This window comes from Ascidiella aspersa, chromosome 6, assembly GCF_963924565.1.
Source record: "Ascidiella aspersa chromosome 6, kaAscAspe10.2, whole genome shotgun sequence".
Taxonomy (NCBI): domain Eukaryota; kingdom Metazoa; phylum Chordata; class Ascidiacea; order Phlebobranchia; family Ascidiidae; genus Ascidiella; species Ascidiella aspersa.
In genome coordinates this window covers 26,636,962-26,660,375 of record NC_139452.1, presented here as the reverse complement: position 1 = coordinate 26,660,375, position 23,414 = coordinate 26,636,962, and the positions used below count along the sequence as shown (strand labels likewise).

At 35.4% G+C, this 23,414-nt stretch overlaps 1 protein-coding gene across 1 annotated transcript; it reads right to left on the bottom strand.

The window, feature by feature from the left end:
- Nucleotides 1-2,872: 2,872 nt before the first annotated feature.
- Nucleotides 2,873-22,233, bottom strand: LOC146141044 (protein mono-ADP-ribosyltransferase PARP14-like). The gene is made up of 16 exons (XM_083392792.1): nt 21,816-22,233; nt 21,230-21,298; nt 19,293-19,381; nt 18,549-18,705; nt 17,316-17,448; nt 15,425-15,626; nt 13,375-13,485; nt 12,745-12,813; nt 12,267-12,368; nt 11,409-11,756; nt 9,608-9,759; nt 8,332-8,521; nt 7,145-7,286; nt 5,896-6,023; nt 4,976-5,162; nt 2,873-3,456 (listed from the first exon to the last, which is right to left on the bottom strand). The coding sequence occupies exons 1-16, from the start codon at nt 22,042-22,044 to the stop codon at nt 3,194-3,196; spliced, it is 2,571 nt and encodes an 856-aa protein (XP_083248918.1). The 5' UTR covers nt 22,045-22,233; the 3' UTR covers nt 2,873-3,193.
- Between the last annotated feature and the right edge of the window lie 1,181 nt (nt 22,234-23,414).

Sequence of the window (23,414 nt, the reverse complement as noted above, 5' to 3'; positions counted from 1 at the left end):
GTAGAACTTTGTTAATATATATTTGATCTTTCCACAGCAAAGATTTGCTAAAGCGGTACTATTGAGAAGCAGCCCAAGCTGCTTACTTAAATTAGAAATTTTTTTTATGTGGCCCAAAAAAAAAAATTTTTTTTTGGACACATGTTGTTTTTGTCCGAACTATTTTTTTTATTGTAATTTACTATTAACAAAAGATATCGCCAGAAAAGCAAAATCACAAACATTTGAGAACTACAGCATTAAACTATAATAACGGGCTTTAATACCTTTTGATGTACAATTGTTATCAGTGCAGGCACAGACTTGTTATCTTTCAACAAAACTCTTTGTTTCTACAAATAAATCGGTGCTGGTTTGCTTTATAATTGTTCAAAGTTAAAACCATAACATTTGTTTTCATGTTTATACTCGCGTTTGATTGATTGGACAAACTTATTGTATGAATGTAACGGGTACACAGCTTGGTTAGACTAATGTATTAACGATCATTAAAGCAGGGCTGCGACTGTTCAACCGTTCCACCCATCAATAGAACAAAAACAGAGTGGATATACACGAATTCACTCATAGGTGTGTCATAATAACTCACCATTCTACAATGCAGTGGTGCAAAATATATATTTTGGCTTTAATTGGTATTACTGCATTTAATCTAGTTAAGCCTATACTGGTGCTTATAACATAATTTACACTTACTATGATATTTTCATTTTCTAACTTGGATAAAGAAATATCAAAGCTGGGAAATTAGACCTGACTTCGATAAATATCAGTGCCGAACATCGCTTTAATAAACATCAGTTCCGAAACATAAAACCGAGAAATACTTTGTGTATTACTGCACAACGGTTAGCAAGATTTCGGGAAAACCAATTGTAGCAACTTGTACGTATCATCGAGTCCCGAGTTCGGACTCAAGCCTAATAAAACGACTCCGTGAGTCCCGACTCTGACTCGGTAGCCCTGATTTAAAGCTGCTCAGTAGATTTACCCAAGCATAAATGATTCTGCACAATTTGACAAAAACATGTAACTGCAGCAATCAAGACAAGAAACCTACGGAAAGGCTGGCCGAAATCAGTTAGCTTGATCAGGATTATACTATAGTGCAATCAAATCTAGGCTAGAAAAACAACTAGCCTGCGGTGAGGTTCGAACCAGGACCACCGTCGCTCTATACCAACTGACCTACACAGGCTTAGAGGGCACGTCACGTTTAGTTACAGCAACCTATACACATTACTGCCTACACCAATCCGCTCTTATCTGCTTTCACTGGGTAACACTTTAAAAGCAGAAGTGGCGACATGACCGCTAAACAGAAACAAACAAAACTAATCAATTAGAGAGTTTACGGAATTACTCCAACGAAAGCCTACACGGGAAAATTAAAAATCTTACCTGGAGCTTCGAGTAAGCTGATGAGTTCCGCAGTGTATTTAGTAGTTCATGGATTGATTCTTTTAAATCCGATTGGTTAGAAACGCTTTTCACAAATCAAGTTAAACATTCGTTAAAAGTCTCAATCTCAATAATTCCATGTGCGTCATCTTGCGAACTAACAAAATTATTGTGATCAGTAAACCTAAATCGTAACACTGTTCTTCTTCTGGAAATTTTTTTCATATAAGGAACTCTATCTCAAAGCAAGTCTGGTTTTCTTGCTGTAAACTGCGCACTCCGTATGTGCTGTTCTTTTAACTGATAAGTGCCGCTTGCATGCAATTAGATCAGGTACAATAGGCCTCCCGGCACACATGTGCATTTCACCCAAATCACGGTTTTAAAATGATTTCTGCCCTTATTGTGATTAACTGCATTCACTTTTCATTGAAACCAGATAATATTTAGGAAAATATTACAACACCAAACCACATTTTGATTATGGGGGTTATAGAATTTTGGTTGTCGTGTGCCATGGACATTTTTAGAAAGACGCCGCAAACTTGCGTCAGAAGTAATAATAAGCATTAGAAATGACTTGTGCTAAAAAGGGTGACCAACAGCAAGCAAACAAAAAAATACCACAAAGACGACAAATTAGGTTGCAATTTGGATTAGGTATCGAATTACCGCAACAAAATCATGAAGATGACACGCAAAATCGTGAAGCGTTCCTTATAGAAAAAAAAAATCAAATCACCAAATCGCAATCAGGTTAAATAAAATGGCAATTTTTTTGCTCTTTTTACAAGAATACAAATGGCAAAGGTTTGAACGCCAAAACTGGCATTTCAGACTGTAGATTACAGTTCACCTTCATGACCAAACACGTGTTCAGGATTTGGGCAGTTCCGTTCTGACTAATCTCCGTGTTTTAAATGACATGTGGCTACAGAAAATGTATGATGGCTTTCTAGACATTTTTATATTTAGTGGCAGTGGTGGTTTTACAATGGTATCTCTTCAGTTTGGCGAAAAAAAAAAACACAAACCAACCATGCAAGAGTATTTTAGGGTTCTGCAACCGTCCTAAAATGACCTGTATCAGACATCCCTAGTATCCAGTCGTTGTTATTAAAGTTTCGAAGCCAGAATTTGTTGATGGTCTGTGGTCTGTTAAAGAAAGTCAGAGTTTTTTTAGAGATATTGTTTTGAAGAGGGTTCTGCTAATAACTCGTTCCAATATGCATATTACCTATGCCTGGGAATTTCACTCCTAAACCGTTCTTTATTTTGTTTATAGATTGGTATTATTGCATTTAATCTATAGTTATGATTATATCTTGGTGTTTCTAACATAAGTTACACTAACTTTAAAAACCATTCAATTTGTGTTTTCTAACTTTCTATGAAGAAATGATAAAACTGGAACACAGCACCTGAGCTCATCACTTCAATAAATATCAGTAGCGAAACCCAAAACTGAGAAAGGCTTTTTGTTTATTGCTGTACAACGGAAAGCAAACCAAAACGTTTCGGAAAACCTATTGTAACAAATAGTTTCCAATTATTGGAACAAATTGGTTCCAATTATTGTAACAAATAGTTTCCAAGTCATTCTAATCGGAGAAACTAACGGTCATTGTACACGTCTTGCCCCGTTATGAACAAAATCTCTAAAAAATTGTTAAAAAAACGCAAAATATAAAAAACACGACAAAAAAGATCTGCGCCCTGAACAGAAGGTTGTTGTATGGTTCAGTAATTAAAACACACAGAACTCACAGTACAAAGAATTCGGCATGTACTTTCAAGTGTACGTCACCAGGTAAGAGGGATAGACGCTCGCGTCACGAAAGACGACAAACTTGGTGGGGTTTGTGACGTCATCAACAACGCTGTGGTAAGGGGAGCCGTCCGGCTGCTTCGGGGCTACTTTCATCGACTTGTCGCCCGTGAAGTATTGGCCGGTTATCACTTCGGCCAGAAACATGTGCTTGGGATTGCCTATAGCGTACTGATCCGAAATCGCAGCAGTTGTAGCAAAATAAACCCCAATGCCGAATACCGTCCCTTAAAAAAATTTATAACAGAGTATTTCTTCGTATCTCCTGTAGGCGCAATTACTAGTGACTTTTCAGTTACCCTATCGCAACGTACCACCTGGTTTTTAAAAGAAACCTGTTTTTTTTTAAGTTTTTTCATTAAAGCTTATTGCTTATATAAGGATTGCTAATTTGAACTACCACAAAGGATATAGAAATCTAACGTTACATATTACACCCAATCTTGGTTAGAGTTTGACATTTCTTTCGACAATTTCCTAAACGGAAACATTTTTTGTTTTGTAGAAATCTATTTTTCTACACTTCGAAGTTTCTATAAGGATATAGTTTCTATAGGGATATAGATACTTATGTATATTTGTTTTACGTATTCCACTCTGAAAGCAACCAATATTTTGTCCAAAGCGTACGACCAATTCAATCGGAAACTTTTTTGACGTCATTATCATGGACTGATATGCAAAATTAATTAAACTGCACCTTTCAAACGAAATGTTTTCCGGAAAGTTAAGCGGAAAACATCGCTGAAAAACTTTCTAGTTTTAAGTGTTTATAAGTATTTTTAAGTGTTTATAAGTATTATATTGTAGACAGAATCTAAATAGTGCGGAACAGTACAATATTTCAAGATTGCGATAAAAAATTATAATTTTTTATAACCCCATTTACGTACTCAAATAAGGAGCACTAAACTTGTATGAGTGATTTGTAAACAGCATATTTTTCTTTCAAATTGTTCGCCTACATGTTAGTGTTAAAAGGCAAATCACTGTATGCGTTTTTACGTTTTCGTAGCACTCGTGTGGCCTACCGCGGCTTTGAGAGAAATAGATTTCCTTAAAACTGTTTGTATTTAGGTAGTAATTGGAATCGTGTGCAATAATACCGACATTTATATTCTTAGATTATAAAACAGTGGTTTCCAACAGGGGTGCCGTTTCTAACGCTCAAGGATGTCGAGAGATATTTAAGATTCTCTCAAATTCAATGTTTTACTATATCAAGTACGCTTTCTCATGCATTTTCTACCGTATGATTATAATACAATTAATTAAGAAGATTTGTTTCACCTTGTGCACAGTTGATGAGGGTGGTTTTAACTCCTGATTATTGACACCTTACAGTAAGAGTAAAAAAAATGCTAGTAAAGATGCCGAAAACAACTGATTAGTTAAGTAGGGTGTCGCCAGCCCCAAAAAGGTTATGTGCCACAGTCGTACAGCATGAACCAAATGCTATCGAATGGGCACCGACAACACCCGGACGAGTACCGATACTAATGTTTCACAGAATACTTTATCTTGGTGCGTAAATTATTATTTCGGCCTATTTTGGTCTGATGTTGCGGGGATGAAAATTCGCGATATTACACATTTTAAATGTTGAATATGAAATAATTTTCAACACTAATATTTTTTAATCTTTTTTACGTTTATTTTCTTTCTAGCACTTTTGTACCAATAGCAAACCTTGGTGTGCATTGAGCTTCGATATGATATTATTGGACATCCAAAGTATTTACCTACCGTTAATGCCGGCGTGTCCCCGATCGAAGTTTTCTTTGCAGATGCTGTCGCAAGTATCGGCAGCCGTGCCGTGGAAAAGTCTGCGGGTCACTGAAAAATGGGACCCGGTGGCTATCAGCCGATCGACAACCCTTTTCTTTTGGGCTTGGAATATTTTGTAAAGGGTTGGGTTTTGTATGCGTTCAATCTGACAAAACAATTTGTTTAAACTTTGGAACACAATACACGGCTATTTTAATAGTTTTAATGAAGTTGTTAAAGCCATTACATTCGATAAAATCGAAATATCGCAGTTTACAGATGTTTCTGCCTTCTTTTTCTGCTATTTTTGTCCTTTTTTACGTTTTATTGACTTTATCTTTACGTCATTTTTACACTGATGATGGCATGCGTTATTGCTAAAACGTCTGTAAATTGCGAAATGTCGATTTTATCGAATATTATGGCTTTAATATTTTTATTGAAATTTATTTAGGTTTTAGCACGTTTGGTAAACACATATACATATAGGCTGTAACTCGAACAGAACAGACTGAAATGAATGCGTTTTTGGGTGTGAACGCTTTAAATACGCTTAAAAATCATCTATACGTTTGCGTTTCTTAACAATTTTATTGTCTTTAAACCTGGGGTTACTTACTAATCTTACCTTTTACCTTTTTTAATTAATATTATCTTTTTTTAATAAAACCCTAAATGACCTGCAGCTTAAATCAATTAGCAACACTAAAATAACTAATGTTATCAGTATTTAAAGGATCACTAAAATTTAAACAAATGTTAGTCTGATACATTTTGCTTTGCTGAGTAAAAAAAAACTACATTCTAATAAGATGACCCTACAAAGTGGCGAAATTGACCAGGTATAGTGGCCCATTCAGATTAAGAGCCACTAATCTAGTCTGTTTAAGCATCTGTACCGTGTTAACACTGATGCTTAGTGTTTTTTTAAATTGAGAGACAACTTCCTTGTACTCCTGTTCATCTGAAGAGAGTCTCACTTTTGTCCATTCCTCTTCACCCATTTCTTCCCAGTGTTCTGGAATCACTAGAAATATTCACATCATTGTGTTAAACCAGGGGTTCTTAAACTTTTTTTACCGCGGACCCCCAAAATTTTCTTTCATCTCGCGTGGACCGCTGTAGGCAAAAACAAATTAAAAAATGACGTCACAAAAGAAATATACTTCATAAATTTGCTGATTTTGGTCCAAAAATGCGAAAGTGAAATGGAGTCTAAATACATTCAGTGCAATACCGTTTTATTTTTGATTAAATTGTTTTCTTTAATGATCTGATTACTTCTTAAATATACACTAATATTTCAATTAGATTTTCATGGACCCCCTAAAACTAGTTCACGGACCCCGACCCCAGTTTAAGAACCCCTGTGTTAAACGAAAAACGCTAAAAGCGTTGCTTTTACGTTTAAAGGCAGTCATCTGACGATTTTTAAGGAAGCTGAAGAATAAATGAATGTTTATGAAACTGTGTAGTCATTATTACTTTATGTTTAGGTAGCAAACATCCTTGACTTATTAACGTTTGCAAACCATACAGAGGATTACCTGGTTAATAATTGAATTCGCGGTCACAATTTTCGTACTTTTATTCTAATTACAAGGGTTGTACGATAATATCAAATCGGGGCCGATACCGGAAGGCAAGTTATCGGTACTCGTCCGATACCGCGGTAGTATCGGTTCCGATCCGAAACCAAATTAATATAGGAATTCCAGTCATGATTTGCGATACAAAGCAGCAATTTATCCATTGATATAGGTAATTGTTTTGTTTTTTTCGAAATTAGTAGGGTAAAAATCGCAGCTAACCTAACTTCTCAAGGTTAAAGCAAATTGTGGACTAACAACCTGAAAAAAAAACCCTTGGAACGATTTACTTCATCTATTTTATGTTCCAGCATAGTTATGACGTCGTTTGGTTTCCAATCGGATCGCGACACTTGCTTTCAAAAATATCTGTTATCGTTATCGAAATCAAATGACCAGTATCGAACACCCCTACTAATTATTTAAGCACTTATTTTTTATTTGTTTTCGCGCAACTTTACCATTTGCTTTCAATTCAAGATGTTTTTTTTTTAAGTTATGCGTTTACAGTTGATCTTCTCCTGAAAGGAAAGATAGTGACTTTTACATAAATGCTCACCATCCACATTCGATGCAACCCTCCGCACTCGAGAAGTTTTGACGTTGGGACAGGTTAAAATCATTCTCCTATAGTTGACTTCGAATGTGCGAAATTCTCCGTTCAAAAGAGCCTCGATAGTGAAGGATCCTTTTTTGTTTTCCTGGCAAACGTACAATAATAGTGAATGTGCACAGTTACTGATTTTCGGCATAATACTAAATAGCACTAAATACATTGAACTTATTTTTTTTTTTCAAAAATAATGTATAATACATCATTTCAAAATGGAAAACAATTTTTTTTACACATGGCTCAAATTTATATGTACGATAATATCGTACCGGAGCCGATACTCGATGCCGTGGTAGTATCGATAATTGCCCGATACTAGGATGGTAACGGCGCCGAACTGATACCAGATTAATATAGGAATTTAATTACAAAGAGGGTTCTTCCGACAATTATTTATTCTGTACCGACGTTTCGATAACCTATCCAGGTAATCTTCATCAGGGAATATAAACTTGTAACCTTGCAGAGGTAGGTGGCCTTGTTTTTTCGTCGTTTTTCTTCACTGTATCTATACCTCTGCAAGGTTACAAGTTTATATGCCCTGATGAAGATTACCTGGATAGGTTATCGAAACGTCGGTACAGAATAAATAATTGTCGCAAGAACCCTCTTTCTAATTAATATAACGCCTGGCAGCAACAGTATTTTCATAGGAATTTAAGCTACGTTTGATTTTTGACGTTAAAATGTAAAATTAAAATTAGTGGGTTAATAAATAGAATAAACTAAACAACGTAACGCTACAGCAAAGATGATCCATAAACCGGAAAAAAATATTTTTGAAGGTTTCATTTTTTTCTATTTTACTGGTCGATTATTGCAATGACACAATTTGGCCGGATCGGGTAGTGATAGTTTTTTGCTTTTTGTATCGAAAAATATTGTCAAGTATCAGAGATTCCTATAGTTGAATTAAAGAATAAATTGTACACCGAAAGCCATCGCACATTCACCGAATCTATTGATGAATCACGCACGCAAGGCAGGCTAGAAAACAGGCTAGATCTAGGTTGTTAAACACATATGTGTGTGTATCTTTCATTGAAAGAGAAAATTGCATTGAAACTATAGGGCCGAGAAAGACGAAATGAGGTAGTTCAACAGTATGTTTCGCTTAAGTTAAAAATTCTTACCTTGTAGGACTTTTCCAGGTCATAGTTTGCCCTTTTATCAAAACGGTTCCACTCGTATGTGTCGGAGTCCTTGTATTTCCAAGTATAGTATTTGGCGCAGGTGATTGTCGTGTTGTAGTGCTTCAGCCAAGCAACAGCTTCTTTCTGTATTTCCCTTACATTCTCTTTAAGACCTCGGAGCATCAAGGCACTATTGTTACATAATTAGTAATTTAATTAATATTTTTAATTCATTGAAGCAGTTTTATGAGATATAAATATAGGAACTTCAACAGTATAGTGCACAAATTAAAAAAGAATATCAATGATGAAAATAAATATTATTAAAAAAGAATCTGCGTTAAGTGGAAAACGTCATACCAATCGTCTACAACAGGATATAAAGAAAAATATTTTTCTTTAGGTCAAGAAAATGACCTAAAGGTAAATCACTTAACATGTTCTGAATATAATTTTAAGGCAAACCAACATGAATGATTAAACAAATAAATAAGAAGTACAAGTTCGTTTAACTACGCACTTTCGAAACACGCAACTATAGTTGCCTATATAAAAGACTTCTGTTCTACAACTTTTGTAAAACATAAGATTATTTAGGACTTTGTATGTGCGAACCAATTCAAAGAGCATAGCAAAGACATTGAGCGATCTAAAAAAACAAAATAAACTCTATCACCAAAATCGGCAAAGTTAACAATACGAATGCACCCAACGCCACGGTTTCGGGCAAACTGTGGCACTCTAAAGGGCTTGATATAGTAGTACTCACAAAGTATCAACTAAGAGTACAGCATTAGAGATGAACCTTCCGGACTTCTGATAAGATTACTTTACTATTTTCGAGCAATGAAAAGAACATTTGCTTCAACGGCAGGTTGTCAATTAACTGTATTGGTAAATTGAAATTGACCCCCAAAAGTAATCTTATAACAGTTGTATTGAAAACAAAGGATCAAATGATAAAATTAGCGTCGTATCGACACCATATGTCACCCTAATATCGGAATCTTCGATACCAGAACCTGATATCGGCTATCGGATCCGTTCTGACATTGTCGTACATCACTACACAACATTTCGCTGTTTATTTTCTAATAAATATCACGTAAGGGAAAACAAAAAGGACAACAAAAAGACGACAAGCAATATTTTCTATTGTTACAAACGCAATAATGACTTAAGGAAAAAACAAATAGGACAATAATAACACGACAACCACTACTTTATATTAATTAACATAAGAACGCAATAAGGCCGAAAGCTTTTTTTTACTTACTTAGCTTTTCTCTTCTCTATTGCAACGTTTCGCTTTTTTGCCAATGCTATGAGTTGATCCTCTTCAGAAGGGTCAAGATCTTGAATGGTTTCGCTCTTTATCACTCTCGTAACTCTCGCATTAACATCAGTTTCACGAAGCGACTTCCAAGCCTGTGCCAGTTAAAGATTGAAAATGTTATGGAAAATTTACTCACATCTTAAAACCTTATATTTTGAGATCATTTGAAAAATCCTTTATCCAATAGCTAAAATGTATATACAGTCTTTGGTTGAACCGTTTGGATTTACGGTGTCAGTGGCGTATCCAGGGGGAGGGAGAGTTATTTTTGTAAGTGACATTATCGGTTTTCGTTCGTTTTTCTCAGGCTTTACTAACCGTCCTAACCAGTTTTTAATATAATTAGGTTTTCTCAAGCTAATGCGAAACCAAAATCAATCGCAAACGCCGTTTTTCGTTTCTTGTTTGGTCGACCGCAACTGCAGGATTTTTTTCTTTTTGCATTTCGTTATTTGTTTGGGTTAGCTGATCAGCAAGTGTGTGTTCGACAATCAACAACAATAAATCAAGCGGTCTCAGCCTTTTTCTCACTGAAAACGTCGAGTTAGCAGGTGCTGATGTTTCTCTGCTTGCTGTCCGCGTTTATATCAGATGTCGGTGTAAGGCAGGGGTCGGCAACCTACGGTCTGAGGGCAGATCCGCCCGCAACCTCTTTTTCAAACTATACACGATTCCATTTCAAATACTTTTTGGCCGTTTGTAAATGTAATCAGAACTTCAAAGCCCATTCAGAAGTAGGTATCATTTTGAACGTTTCGTATAACTGGAACGTTCAAAATACTACCTACTTCTGTATGGGCTTTAATATTTTTATTACGTCTTACTACAACCTCCAACCACACTGCTTTGTTTATTTAGACTGCTTTGTTCATTTGGGCGTGTTAATTTAGGTTCTAATACGGGGCGTTATTTAATCTCTTTTTATTCAAACCAATCGACAACCAAAACCACGGAACAAGTTTTACACCCCACCGGCAAGTCACACTTCATGCATATACACTGAATTCAGTGCTGTTAACGAGTCACTGTAAATTTAAAATGACTGAATTGAAATATTTCAAGCATGATGGTTGGTGTTTTGAGTTGGACGCATTGAGAATATTATGATATCAAACTCCATATAGAAGTAGGTAACACTTTAAACCTTTAGACTATCTCTTTATTCATTTTCAACATGTGAATAAAGATACATTCGAAACATTTAAAATGCTACCTACGTCAGTATCGGCTTTTATAATCGTACTAAGTCGATGTCAAACCATCACTCCAAATCATTTCAAATCAGTGACTTAAGTTCACTTAACTTGTTACACAATGACTATACCCATTGGTCGTATAAAATGTTTAGATTTTGTGATATAACCCTTAAGTCGTTTAGAACAACGATAACAAACAACTTGTAAAGACCGAATGCCTTTGGAAAGTCCTACTAAAAAATGAAAAAAGCTACTAAAAAATGTTCTTACAATTTTTTGAGTAGAATAGAAGTGCCAAATATGTTTTTTTTTCAATCTCGTTACACAGTTACTGTGCTGTTCAATCTCGTTTATTGTAACGTAACAGTTAACCGATAGCAAAAAAACGAGCAAGGGTGCTGCGAACTATTTGCCGCAAGACCCAAAAGGCTGCAAAACGCTGAAGTATAGTATAAAAAAACCTAGTCTAAATTAAATTCGAATTTACAAATTCGGTCAAACCGGGACCGCCACTCTACCGAGTAGAACTATTGACCACAGCTTACCTTCATAGCGTCCTTTTCTGTCTCCAAAATTACTACAATAACAACGTTCAAGGATTGTGCCTGGAAGGAGCCAACCTCGTCATATATCCAGTCAATTACTCTTCCAGACGGAAAGCCGAAGCCACCAGAACCTAGACAGGGAAATGCGACGGAGTCGTATTCAGCTTCATCGGCCTTCTTTAAGCATTGGCCGATCGCCTTTCGTATGATAGCTTCGCCGGTTGAGTAATCGTAGTCACTCAATATAACGTGGTAGATGCTGCTGAAGATTCCTGGAATTGCCGAAGTGCCGATCACATCTCCAAGTTGTATATCTGGATTAAGGCTGGCGGCAGTCGAACATGCAGTCTACAGCGAAATTTATATTTAGAAAAGTAGCTGTACAATCGCTAATGTTTAGATTCTAATAAGCGGAGTTTTAAAACGAATAAGAAACGGAAACTATTTCATTGCTTTTTGTGTTGTTTAATAAATTAATACTTGAACTAATGCACAGTATGTATATTTGTAAGTTACAAAAACCTAACGTGCTTTTCCTTATATGTTTATTAATCGAATTAATTACACGTGAGACAGCACTTAAGTATTACTCAGCACTTAAAACTCAGCAACTAAATATCACACAGTACTTAAGTATCACTAGGCAGCTTATATCACTCAGCACTTAAGTATAACTCAGCGACTTACTGTAAATCAACAACTATAAATATTACTCAGAAACTTAGTATTGCAAAGCGACTTTAAGTATCAATCATCACTTAAGTATCATATAGCACTTAAGCATCACTAAGCAACTAGGTACTACTAAACACTTAAGTATCAACCAGCACTTAAATAGAATGAAGTTTGAGATTTTACCTGATATTGTGTTCCCAATAGCTTATGTAGTGCTCTTGTAATGGCAGAACCTGTGCAGTTTCCTAAAGTGTTGAGTGTTGTACTTGCGACAATGGCATCACTCTGCAAAGAAAGATTATGCTGCTTAACAAACAATAAGCAACTCAGAGGGCTTCCTAATAAATCGATATTGAATTAACAACATTGTAATGTTGTTAGAGGAATATAGACGTGTCTTTAACTTATGCCCCGTTGGTCTGAAATATGTATATCAAATGGCTTAAATTATTATTTAATACAAAAATAGTACTATCCGTGCAAAAACAACGTTATGACTTGAAAATATAGCAAACGTCTATTTTTAAACGTCTGTATGTATTGTCCATTATCAAAGCAACATGTTGTTCAGGGCTTTGAAAAGAACTTATATCAATCACGACTTCAAACGAGGTGTAATACGGTACTTTACAATTATTATAAACCTAAATGCTATACATACATCAGATAATAAAATGTCCTCCGTCTCCAGAATAATGTCTGGTCCAACTCGATCTTGAGGTGCTATTCTCTAAACAAAGTACAGATTTATTTTCTTGGATAGCATTTACGCTTAATGTGCGATTGATCTACGTTGTTCCTGAATACAAATCTCAGCAAAGTTGCATAAAGCTGAAAAATGAATAGTAATCGAAAGAGCAGCAGACTATTTAACATGAATTGAAACTATATGTACAAAACCAATCAAAATGATTTTGAAGCATAACGGTTGGAGGTAAGACTATCAAACGCACATAAAAAGTATAGGTATCATTTAAACATTCTAATAGCATAAATTAGTTCAGGATATTACGCATACAGCCATAACAATAAAAAATGAGGGGTCTGCAGCTTTACGGTATTTTTTTAAATAATACCCTGGACAATTCTTTCTTCCTCATGTTAAAAGCAAATTAAAATAGTTTTTTAAACCTTCCATTTTGGATTTGGTTGTAATTTAACGAATCTAAAATCTAAACAATATTTTATTTTTACAAATCAGCACAAAATATATCGCAAAGCAAAACTTGACGCCCCCCCCCCAAAAAAAAAAATGTGTTACCTATTCGCCCGATAGCACTAAATACATTACCTTTCTTGCCGGAGATTTGGGTCTGGGTTCGAGTTCGTCGCTTTCAGCAAGGCGTAACGCTATGTCAAGCTGTTTGAAGGTGCCTTCGTTACTGTTCTCAACGAGACAAATCTAAAGTAATATAACGTTTATAGGAAACGCATTAAATAAACTGTGAAATTTTATCAAAAACCTAGCCTCATTTCGTTTGGGTTTTACCTAGGGATATCCAGTAATATAAATCCTAATCCTGGTACCAATGGTGATATCGATGCTCGTCCGATAACAAGAAATGTACCGGATCCGATACGATATTGAAGTGAAATTTCATCGAAAACGTATAGTCTCATTTCTTACAGGTTTTACCTAGGGATGTTCGGTAATATATGTAGAAATTTTAAACTTGATGCAAATGAAGATATCGATGCTAGTTGGATTCGATGCAATATCAAATAAATTTGAAATTCAGACATAGTGCACAAACAAACATGGCTTTGACTGTTCAGGTAAATATAACAAAAACAAGTGAACTTAGAATTCAAAGTAAATTGCCTTACTTTAAAGCAAGTTGTACCTCAAAAAGATGATTCATATTACAAGAGCATATGTACAAGTTATTTGACAACGGCAACGATGCCATTTTGTGTCCGATCTTGTGGCCATTCTGTTTGTTAAAAACATCAGATTGCACAATCGAAATAAAACAAATTTAAGTGTCAGACATTTCTTGTTGTACTCAGACTTTGACAAGTAGATTAACTGTAGTTTTCAAAATTAGATATAAAATTTTACCTAACACTTGAATTTAACCTAACACTAAAATTTAACCTAGAAATTTAACTAGAATTACATTTAATTAGTCAAAAAAAGGTTAGTTTAAATTGATTCAAATCAATTTGTTCTCATAAGAATATTAATAGTAAATATTTCATTTTTTTAAACGTATTTTTGTTATACGTTTTAACACAACATTTGCCTTGTGAACGTTACAATCACCTACAGGTCGTTACGAGTTACGACCAAAGAGTATTCAGTCAAATGTTTTGTCACGACTGAGAGACTAAAATTGCCGTTGGACAAAGTAGCGTTTTTTTGTAATTAAGAAATAGAATAGAACTAGAATTAGAATTAGAGCACACTGGCAATTTACAAATTAGATTAGAATTAGGATTAGCCGCATTTTTCTCTAACTTATTAAAATAGAAAGCTATGTTATCTATCTAGGCTAGTTATAGCCATGCGTGTAACCAAGGCTAAGATGTCGTTTTTAAGCTCTCAAATTCAACTTCGACATAGAAAATAAAGTCGAATACCGAGTACGACGCCAGCCCAATGAACTGAATCCTTCAGGTCCCGAGTCACAAGACAGGCTCGGACTCCGCAGCTCTGTATGTAACTGCAAAATATTCCCTTTTCTTCGCAAATCTTATTGTTACGTTGATGACAAGAGCGAAGCAAAAACAACAGGATATTGTAGCGACGCTACACGGACCCGGATTTGAAGGAGGGTAATGTTTGCCTTTTTCTTACTTTATTCGTCCTTTTTATCGCCGCTTCTAGTGTGGTCTTTTTTGTTTGGCGCACCTCGCATAGACTTGCAAGGCTTTATTGGTGAACCACCAAAAGCTAGCCATCACACAGGGGTCAGCGCACAAATGTAACGGCAAATTAAACATATTTATCCTGAAAAAAATTCATGTTTGGCATCGTTGGAAAGGTATGATCAAGCGCTACACAAATTATGTGGTCTCTTGGTGTGTAAATTATATATTTTTTTTAATTTTGCGAATATTGATATTGAATATTAATATTTTTTTAAATTTTTAATATATTTTTTTAAATTTAGAAAATATAGGGCATTCTTATAAATTTTTTTGCAAAAAAATTTAGGATAAATGTTTAGTTTGCCGTTACATTTGTGCGCTGACCCCTGTGTGATGGCTAGCTTTTGGTTGGTGAACCCTAGTTAATAATAGGGCGTTGACAGGTCTTAAGCGGTCCGTGTAGTGTTGCTACAATATCCTGTTGTTTTCTTTATCGAGAAACAGTTGTTACTTCATACTTTAAGCACCTGGGATAACGAAGTATCGCTGTTGAACTTGAAAAACTCGACAATAGTAGAAACGATCTGGGCACAAAAGACAGCAGTTTGGCCGAATCCTCGGCAACCGATTGCAGGTAGTGCAAGAGACTTCAGTTTGTGCTTCGACGCCTCTTCAAGGCAACTCTTCACTGACTTCGTTAATATTGAAGTAAAGCTGGGGCTGAACGGCCTGTCAATTGAAAGTACAACAACTGCAAAAAATCGATTTCATATTATTGTTAGTGTTTGTTTTATGTATACATTTAATCTAAAAATATATATTAGTGTTCGTTTTTTTGTATGGTGAAGAGGGAATGTTGTTCAAATGTTGTATATTAATAGCTGCAATAAGCTTTTGCATATTAATAGCTGCAATAAGCTTTTGCAATACGATTCACACGTACCCACATTTTGGTTGTTACCCATATACGAAAAGAAGTATTTTACTTACGAAAAGAATAAAATTCATAGTAAAACCAGGTCCTTTCCTATATTAAAAACACCATGCAATAACCTATAAAGATACGCTTTTCTATTACTGCGGTAACGTTCATTTTTTCGTAAATTTGGAAGATAATGTGGTACCGGTATTGAGATAATGACTGAATTATCTTAAATAGGTTCAGCTTACTTTGACTTGAAGTAACCAGCATTAAACAGACTTAAGCAATTGGGACAAATGATTACGTCACTTGGACCCATTACGATAATCACTCAAACGAGGACAAAACTTTTTGGAAAGGCTTAACTTTTTACCACAACGCAACATTCGTGTTAGTTTTACCTACGAGTTTCTAAAACGGTGAAATTTGATCAAAAAACTGTCAAGCTGAACAGTTCGGCCAAAGCGTTCCAAGATAAAAAAGTGGATCAAAGTAGGCCACAAAACACTGTTGTAAACAAGACACTTTGAAGTTTACCGCATAAGTCAAGGCTCTTCAAATAAATAACAAGAAAAGTCCAAGTCCACGTCATAACTTGTCAAGTCCCAGTCAAGTCATCATTAGTGCAAGTTTAAGTCAAGTCATTCATTAAAAATGAAACGTTTCAATATTGAAAATGGCACAGTTGTCCTATTAAGATCAATAATAATTCGATAAAAAGGACAAAATATGGCGGGCAAATTGTTTTATACGCAAAAATTAGGAACTTATTTCAAATAGAAATATTTGAAAACAGTGTCTTAAGTCAAGTATTTGAACTATGTCGCTTACTGCCGAATCGTGAAACAACAAGTATTGTTTGAAAGTTGGTCAAAGTTAAAAGCAAGTAAATTAAAGCGCCAGGGTAAACTTTTACGAAGCACTAGTTCACGCGACAAATTACAAACCCACTAAAGGCCTGTTAAAGGCCGCCAATATCCCTGAAAACTGTGTTGCTTCGCTTCATTTCACTTAAATGATTCGCTGTAGCGCGTCGACTGCTGTTTATGACGTCACAACGCGTCACTTGCGTCGGCGAAACTAGAGTTTCGCTTGGGGTCAAAACCAGTCAATCGTCACGCAATGCGGAAGCTAATCATGACGCCTGCGTTTACTGTAAATGAGTATAACCGCTAGCCATACTAATCGTTTTCTATAAATTCTAACATGTAAAAAACGCTCGTACTATTCCTTTATGTATGTTAACGGTGCAATGTTCGCCTTGATCAAAACCTGAAATTAAGGTAGCACTATTTCAGTACGATTTTTTACTTTGAACGTATAAAAAACGGTTGTACGTTAGCTGGATTTCCTACTTTGATATGCTGAAAAACGCTTGTGTGAAAGCTCTTCCATCTTCCTTAAAAAGAAAATCCATCAACAGTGCCGTCTGATTTACATCGTAGACTATAGTAATTCAAGGAATGTTATTTCTATAAATAATTATAAGTTCATACTCAGGTCCTGTTGTGTAGATGATTCGTTTCATAGACAAGTTGCCAGCACTTGTGCTCACAGCACTTCCTGGTAAAAGTTGGCCTCCAATGATTTTTCGAACTTGGTTCAACTCCAGTTGAATGCCTGAGCCGCCTAACAATAAATCTTAGTTTGTAAAAATAGTTACGCCTACATGTTTTAAAGCAGTCGAACCTAACCGTTAGCAAACCTCCTCATTTTTAGGCGGCTATGTGATATAATACAATTACAATATTTCACGTGTTATACTTCATTTAATCGTCATCTGATGCCCGCTTGCTATTGTTATGCGTGCTTTTATGCAGCTATATAAAAGTATTATCGAGGACAGTGTTGTGTCAACAACCTTACTTTATATGATTTATTACTTATTATAAACGTTTGATTTTAATGACATATACTTGACTCTGAGTATTTCTAGTTAGGTCGAGTAACAAATATGTGAGTGCACTTAAGTGTAAGACAAATATACACTTCAGTGCAACATTTCTTACTAAGTGTAAATTGCGAGTGCACTTACTTAAGTTTAAAGACAAATATGTGAGTGCACTTGAGTTTTAAGACAAATATGTGAGTGTACTTAAGTGTAAAAACAAATATGTGAGTGCACGTAAGTGTAAGACAAGTATATGGGTAAACTCCAGTGTAATACAAATATGCGAGGCACTTCAGTGCAATATATCTACTTAAGTGTAATTTGCGAGTGCACTTACTTAGTTCTAAAGACAAATATGTGAGTGCACTTCAATGTAAAACAAATATGAAGGACCATTTATTCCCTTAGGTCATTAAAACGACATGTTAATCCATGTTTGACAATTGCATTTCGCATTTAGTCTACAACCCACGGACCACGTCCACCCAGCCAAGCCATTGCTTCCGGTCCGAGGATGATTTTCATAAAATATTTTAGACAAAAAATAAGGCTTTACGTTTTTACGTAACAACGTTTTTCAGTTTACTAAAACAGGTTTTTCTTTAAAAGAATCGCACATCATATTATGCATATTTCAATACCCCTTTTCACCCGGCCATCCGAGACCTTTTTCTGTTTCTCTTGCGACTCCTGTCAAAAACATAGCCGATTCCAGATAAAGAGGTAATAATCCCCTTATGTATCTTTGAATAGTAATAACAAAAAATCTGTTGGCATGGATGTCTCTGCTTTGTCACTATTTGCAATTAGAAGAATGGGATTTATCAAGAGGTCTCACCTTTCGTTAAGATGGTTTGCGATATACCTTTACTTCCCAATTCCAGTTGCTTGTTTACAAGAAGGACTATGCCCTCGCACTTCATTTCTGTTATGTATTTTACCGATAGACCGAGTTTAAAGTGTGTATGGGGAACTTGGATAACCACGTCTTTTGCCTGCAATTTTAAAACCGAGTTTACTGGCTTACATTAACAATTTCATATTAAAGCAGGAATCTATACAATTAAGTAGTTTCAGCTTTAAAACGTGTTCTTTCCAAAGCTCTTAGTGTTAAAACATAATTTATAAATTTCCCGGTTTGGACAAATGTTTGTTTAGGTTTGCATGAATATTTTGATGCTGAATTGATAAACCCTGGAAATGTTATGCATTAATAGTCCTACTACGACCACAGGGATATTTTTTTTCAAATAAAAAAAACTTTATTTATGTTTAAACAGCCCACAACTATACACGGTAAAGATGAAATAGTAATAATGAGCTCGCAGGTCACTGAAAATGGCTAAATGGCCGACATTTGGGCCGCAGCCCAAAGTTTGCCGGCCACTAGTATAGACAGCCAGGTATCAGGTGGCTCAATGTAGGTTTTAGTTCAATTTAAAGGGTTTACCAAATGGCTCACACAGTGCTAAAGGTTGCCGACACGTACATTACAGGGTACACCGCGAAGTCGCATTTTCGAATCTCTTTTATGCATTCTATGGTAAAATCTACAACGTTCATAACAAACGTTACTTCGTACCATCGTCAAAATTGTATGTCCACTTTCAGGGCGCATGTTCCAATCAACGATCCTCATATGATTAACCTCGCTTGCAATGGCGTCGATAGCTTTAAACAAAATGCATGCTTGAACTTTTCACATTAACATCTATCCAATCCCTGTGTCACAAAGCCGCATTTTGTCTAATGGCAATGCAGTGTTGTAAACAAGTAATTTTTAAACAGGGAGTCGAACTGTTTGACTTTACCGGTTAAGGTTCGGTTCGGGTTCAAGGATTTTGTCGGAATCCGGTTCAGTTCCGGTTTCGGTTCGGACCAATTTAAAAGTTCCGGTTCAGCTCCGGTTCGACCATCGTTATTTGAAAACAGGTTCATAAAGTTCCAGTTCGGATACAATATAAGTTGCGTTAAATCTAAAAAATGTTGGTCACTAAATGCAGATAATAATCTCTGAATTGTAAGTCATTTAATCTAAGTTTCGTGACGTATTAAAAACCAACACTCATCAAAAATGAACACTTAGATAACTAAGAGCAAATTAAGTGTGAAAACCAGTTGCTCTATTCAAGTAGTTCCTGTCTATTTATCATTAGAGCAAGTAATCTCAAAGTCAAATCACTGATATTAAAATAAAACGATAAAATATTAAAATTGATCATTCGTGGTAAACAATATTTTAACCGAAAATGCAACATGAAGCAAGAAAATTGTTTTCCGCGAAACTTTAGATTAATAACTGAATTTAACCAAACAATCTTAAATAAAAGCACTTGAAAAGTCCAAGTCAAAAAGAAAGCCAAGTTAAGTCATTTGTGCAAAAGACTTAAGTCAAGTCAAGTGATTTAAAAACCGTTCGACGTGTCTCTTTAGTCACGCCATGACTTAGGTCATTATAACACTGTGACAAATGTTAAAACGTTTACACTGTGAAAATGTTAAAACGTTACATTGTATGTTACAATAGTATTGTCTTAAAATAAAATAGAGATATTTTAATAATTAAAAACCAAGAGAAAAGCAGAACCGATTGATTAATTATAATTATTATTATAGTACGAGTTTGCCGCAATATCACACAAAAACGCAATACTCAAAGTGAGTTTCCCGTCGTACATCTGGCATTGGAAATAACAACATGTCTCTACTTCACCCTTTTTTACCTGCGTAATTTTTTGTCTCTCCGTATTTCCTTTTTGTGCTTTGAAACATTCACAAACAAAAGGTTAAAAGTTTATGCTGGACTGCCACCCACAATAAAACTCATGTTGGTTTAAGTTTACCTCGTTCACTGTCAAGAGAGTCGCTGTCAAAAGGCACGCTTCTCTAAATCAATAGTAAAATAATAGAACGCAATGCGCAAGGGCCCCTTAGACCTAGATCCAGTTATGTTCAACAAACAACCAAAAATAGCGTTTTCTTTGCGAAATACGTGTTGTTTGCAGTTTGCACGCTCCAGATAGAGTCAATTACTTTTGCCAAGACAAATTCAAAACTGATTGAACCGTGGCCCATAAGGTAAAGCAAACACGTCATGTTACCAACAAGATAAACTGCCAAGCTTAGTCCTAATAAGCTAAACCAGGGGTTCTTAAACTGGGGTCCATGGACCCCCTGGGGGTCCGTGAACTAGTTTTAGGGGGTGCATGATGGCCTAATTAAAAAACTAGTGTATGATTAAAGTAATGAATTTTTAAAAGAAAACACTTTAATTAAAAAGTAAACAGTTTGCACAGAATGTATAGTTAGACTCTTTCACATTTTTCGGACCGAAATAACAGAGTCATGAAGTCTATTTGTTTTGTGGCGTCAATTTATGACGTCATTTTGGAGCATTTCTTGTCTACCGGGGTCCATGCAAAGCAAAAAAAAATTTAGGGGTCCGCGGTAAAAAAAGTTTAAGAACCCCTGAGCTAAACAATAATTTATTTGAGAGTTTAAAGATTTTTAAGACTATACCTTCTGCCAGCCTTTGTTTTTTGCTGTGCGGCTCTTCAGATTCACTTCGTCTTTTAGCAGGTTCATTTTCTGCAAATCAAATTGGCAACCTTCAATCAATGAGAAATCACCACAAAGGCTTTTCGGTCACAACTTAATTATACGAGTTTTAAAATGCGAGTGGCAATTAGGACTGTTCCGCAGGCGGGCGCGTTGATGACTTCGCAATTTTTACGGGGAATAGTAGCCCACCTCCTTTTTCACCCGTCTCTCCCTCTTATCCCCAATTTATTTAAACTAAGATTTCAGATGGAATTTTAGTGCATTAAATCGAACGATAACCTCAGGCTACTTATTTCACACGGCCTGTTATGAGGTAACTTTATGACGTAAACTCGCAATGTTTTATGCGTTTCGGTACGAAATAACCATAGTTGCTTTTGCTTGGCGGTTAAATCCGTACATCGTAATTAAATGCCTACCTCCAACACCCGTTACCTCGCTGAAGACCTATTGTTTGTTGCCCATGTTTCTGGGACTTTAGAGTAAATATAGTTAAACATACATATATGTATATATAGAAAAACATAATTTCAAAATTACTCACTAGCAGCCGGCGTCACTTGGTTTGTCTCCAAATCAGTCATTAAATTACTCCCGAGTACTTTTACCGTCCTTGTGAATTTTATTAAAAACGGCACTAACAATTTAGATGCTATGCTGGGCCCTTTACAAACAAAAGAAACCTTTTGTTTCGACTTAAAACAAAACAATTCGCCCAACAATGCACCGACAGTCCGGCCTATGAAATAGCAATTTGTAATAGAACGAGGCATTGCTTCCTGTGTACTTTCCTTGCTGTTAGCGCGTACTTTTTAACAGTTTGTAAATACATTAAAGCAGCTATGCTTGTTTGCCAAGGACATACTACAGGTTCTTGTCCGTTTTAATGTTTGTTGCAATGGGAATAGCCACATTATATGCTGCAACATGCTAATCCAATACAAAACAAATTTACAATCGTGTTTACTACCTGGTAGGCTTATAATAAGACAAACGTTATAACATTATCAGTTTACCAATTGATATATTCAACAAGTCTGGCTTAATGCTTGCAGCAATACAGGTTATTTTTAAAATTGCAAAATTCCGCCATACAACTACTATTGAAGAACTTATATGCAGCGGCACACACTTTGAGAACTTCTGCCATAAACTCCCATGTCCCGATGACATGCTGCTGCGAAAAAACTATATGTCTTCAAGGTCGTGTGCCTATAGTTTAGGTTGTTAAACACGCCCCTGACGATTAGTATATTGTTAAAGATATTGAACTTTTTAAGTGCTCACTGCTGACTGATATTGATCTATTCTTTAAACAATGTTTAAAGCCGTGAGATAATTATAGCTGAACGTGCCAACGAGCAATACAGCTGTTGAGTTGTTTAGGTACAGGCTTAACTGGCTGTATAACATTACAACAGCAGAGACAAAATACAAACAGAAATATAATGTATCACTGGCACATTGTTAGTCGATGCGCGTTTGAAAGCCCAGTCAGATGTGATGTCAGCCTACACATAATTCATTTACGCCCACGCCAACAAGGTGGTAATAGAAAAGATAACAGATGAAAAACGTAACAGTGACGAAACGCTTAGACCAGTGGTTCCAAACCTATATGAAGTTGTGTGCGTTAATTATATAACTGTATCCTGTAGCTGTGCTCCACTACCTTTTTTTCATAGTTGCCATTTTTTTCTCACAGTAATCATCTAGATTTACCAAAAAACTAATCTAAAAACATCTAGATTTTTATGGAGAAACCTAAAAAATAATCTAAAAATTATTTTTGAAAATATTCAATACTTTTGGACAAAAAATCAACATTAAAAGCTTAATGTCGTATAAAGTTGCATAAAGGAACTTGCTTAATGCTTTAGATTTAAGATTTTCTGCTTTATAAAACATTTTACTGAACATGACGAGTTACTGAAATTTCGATTTTATATCTCATCATTTTTTTTTTCAATTTGCAAAAATAAACTTTGCGAATTACTGAAACATTTATCGTCAATAGCGAATCTGTCACTAATTTAGATTATACAATATTTTTTTATAATAATCTGAAAAAACATCTAACATCTAGATTGTATAATCCTACATCTAGATTCAAACCAAAACATCTAAATCTAGATTAAAATAA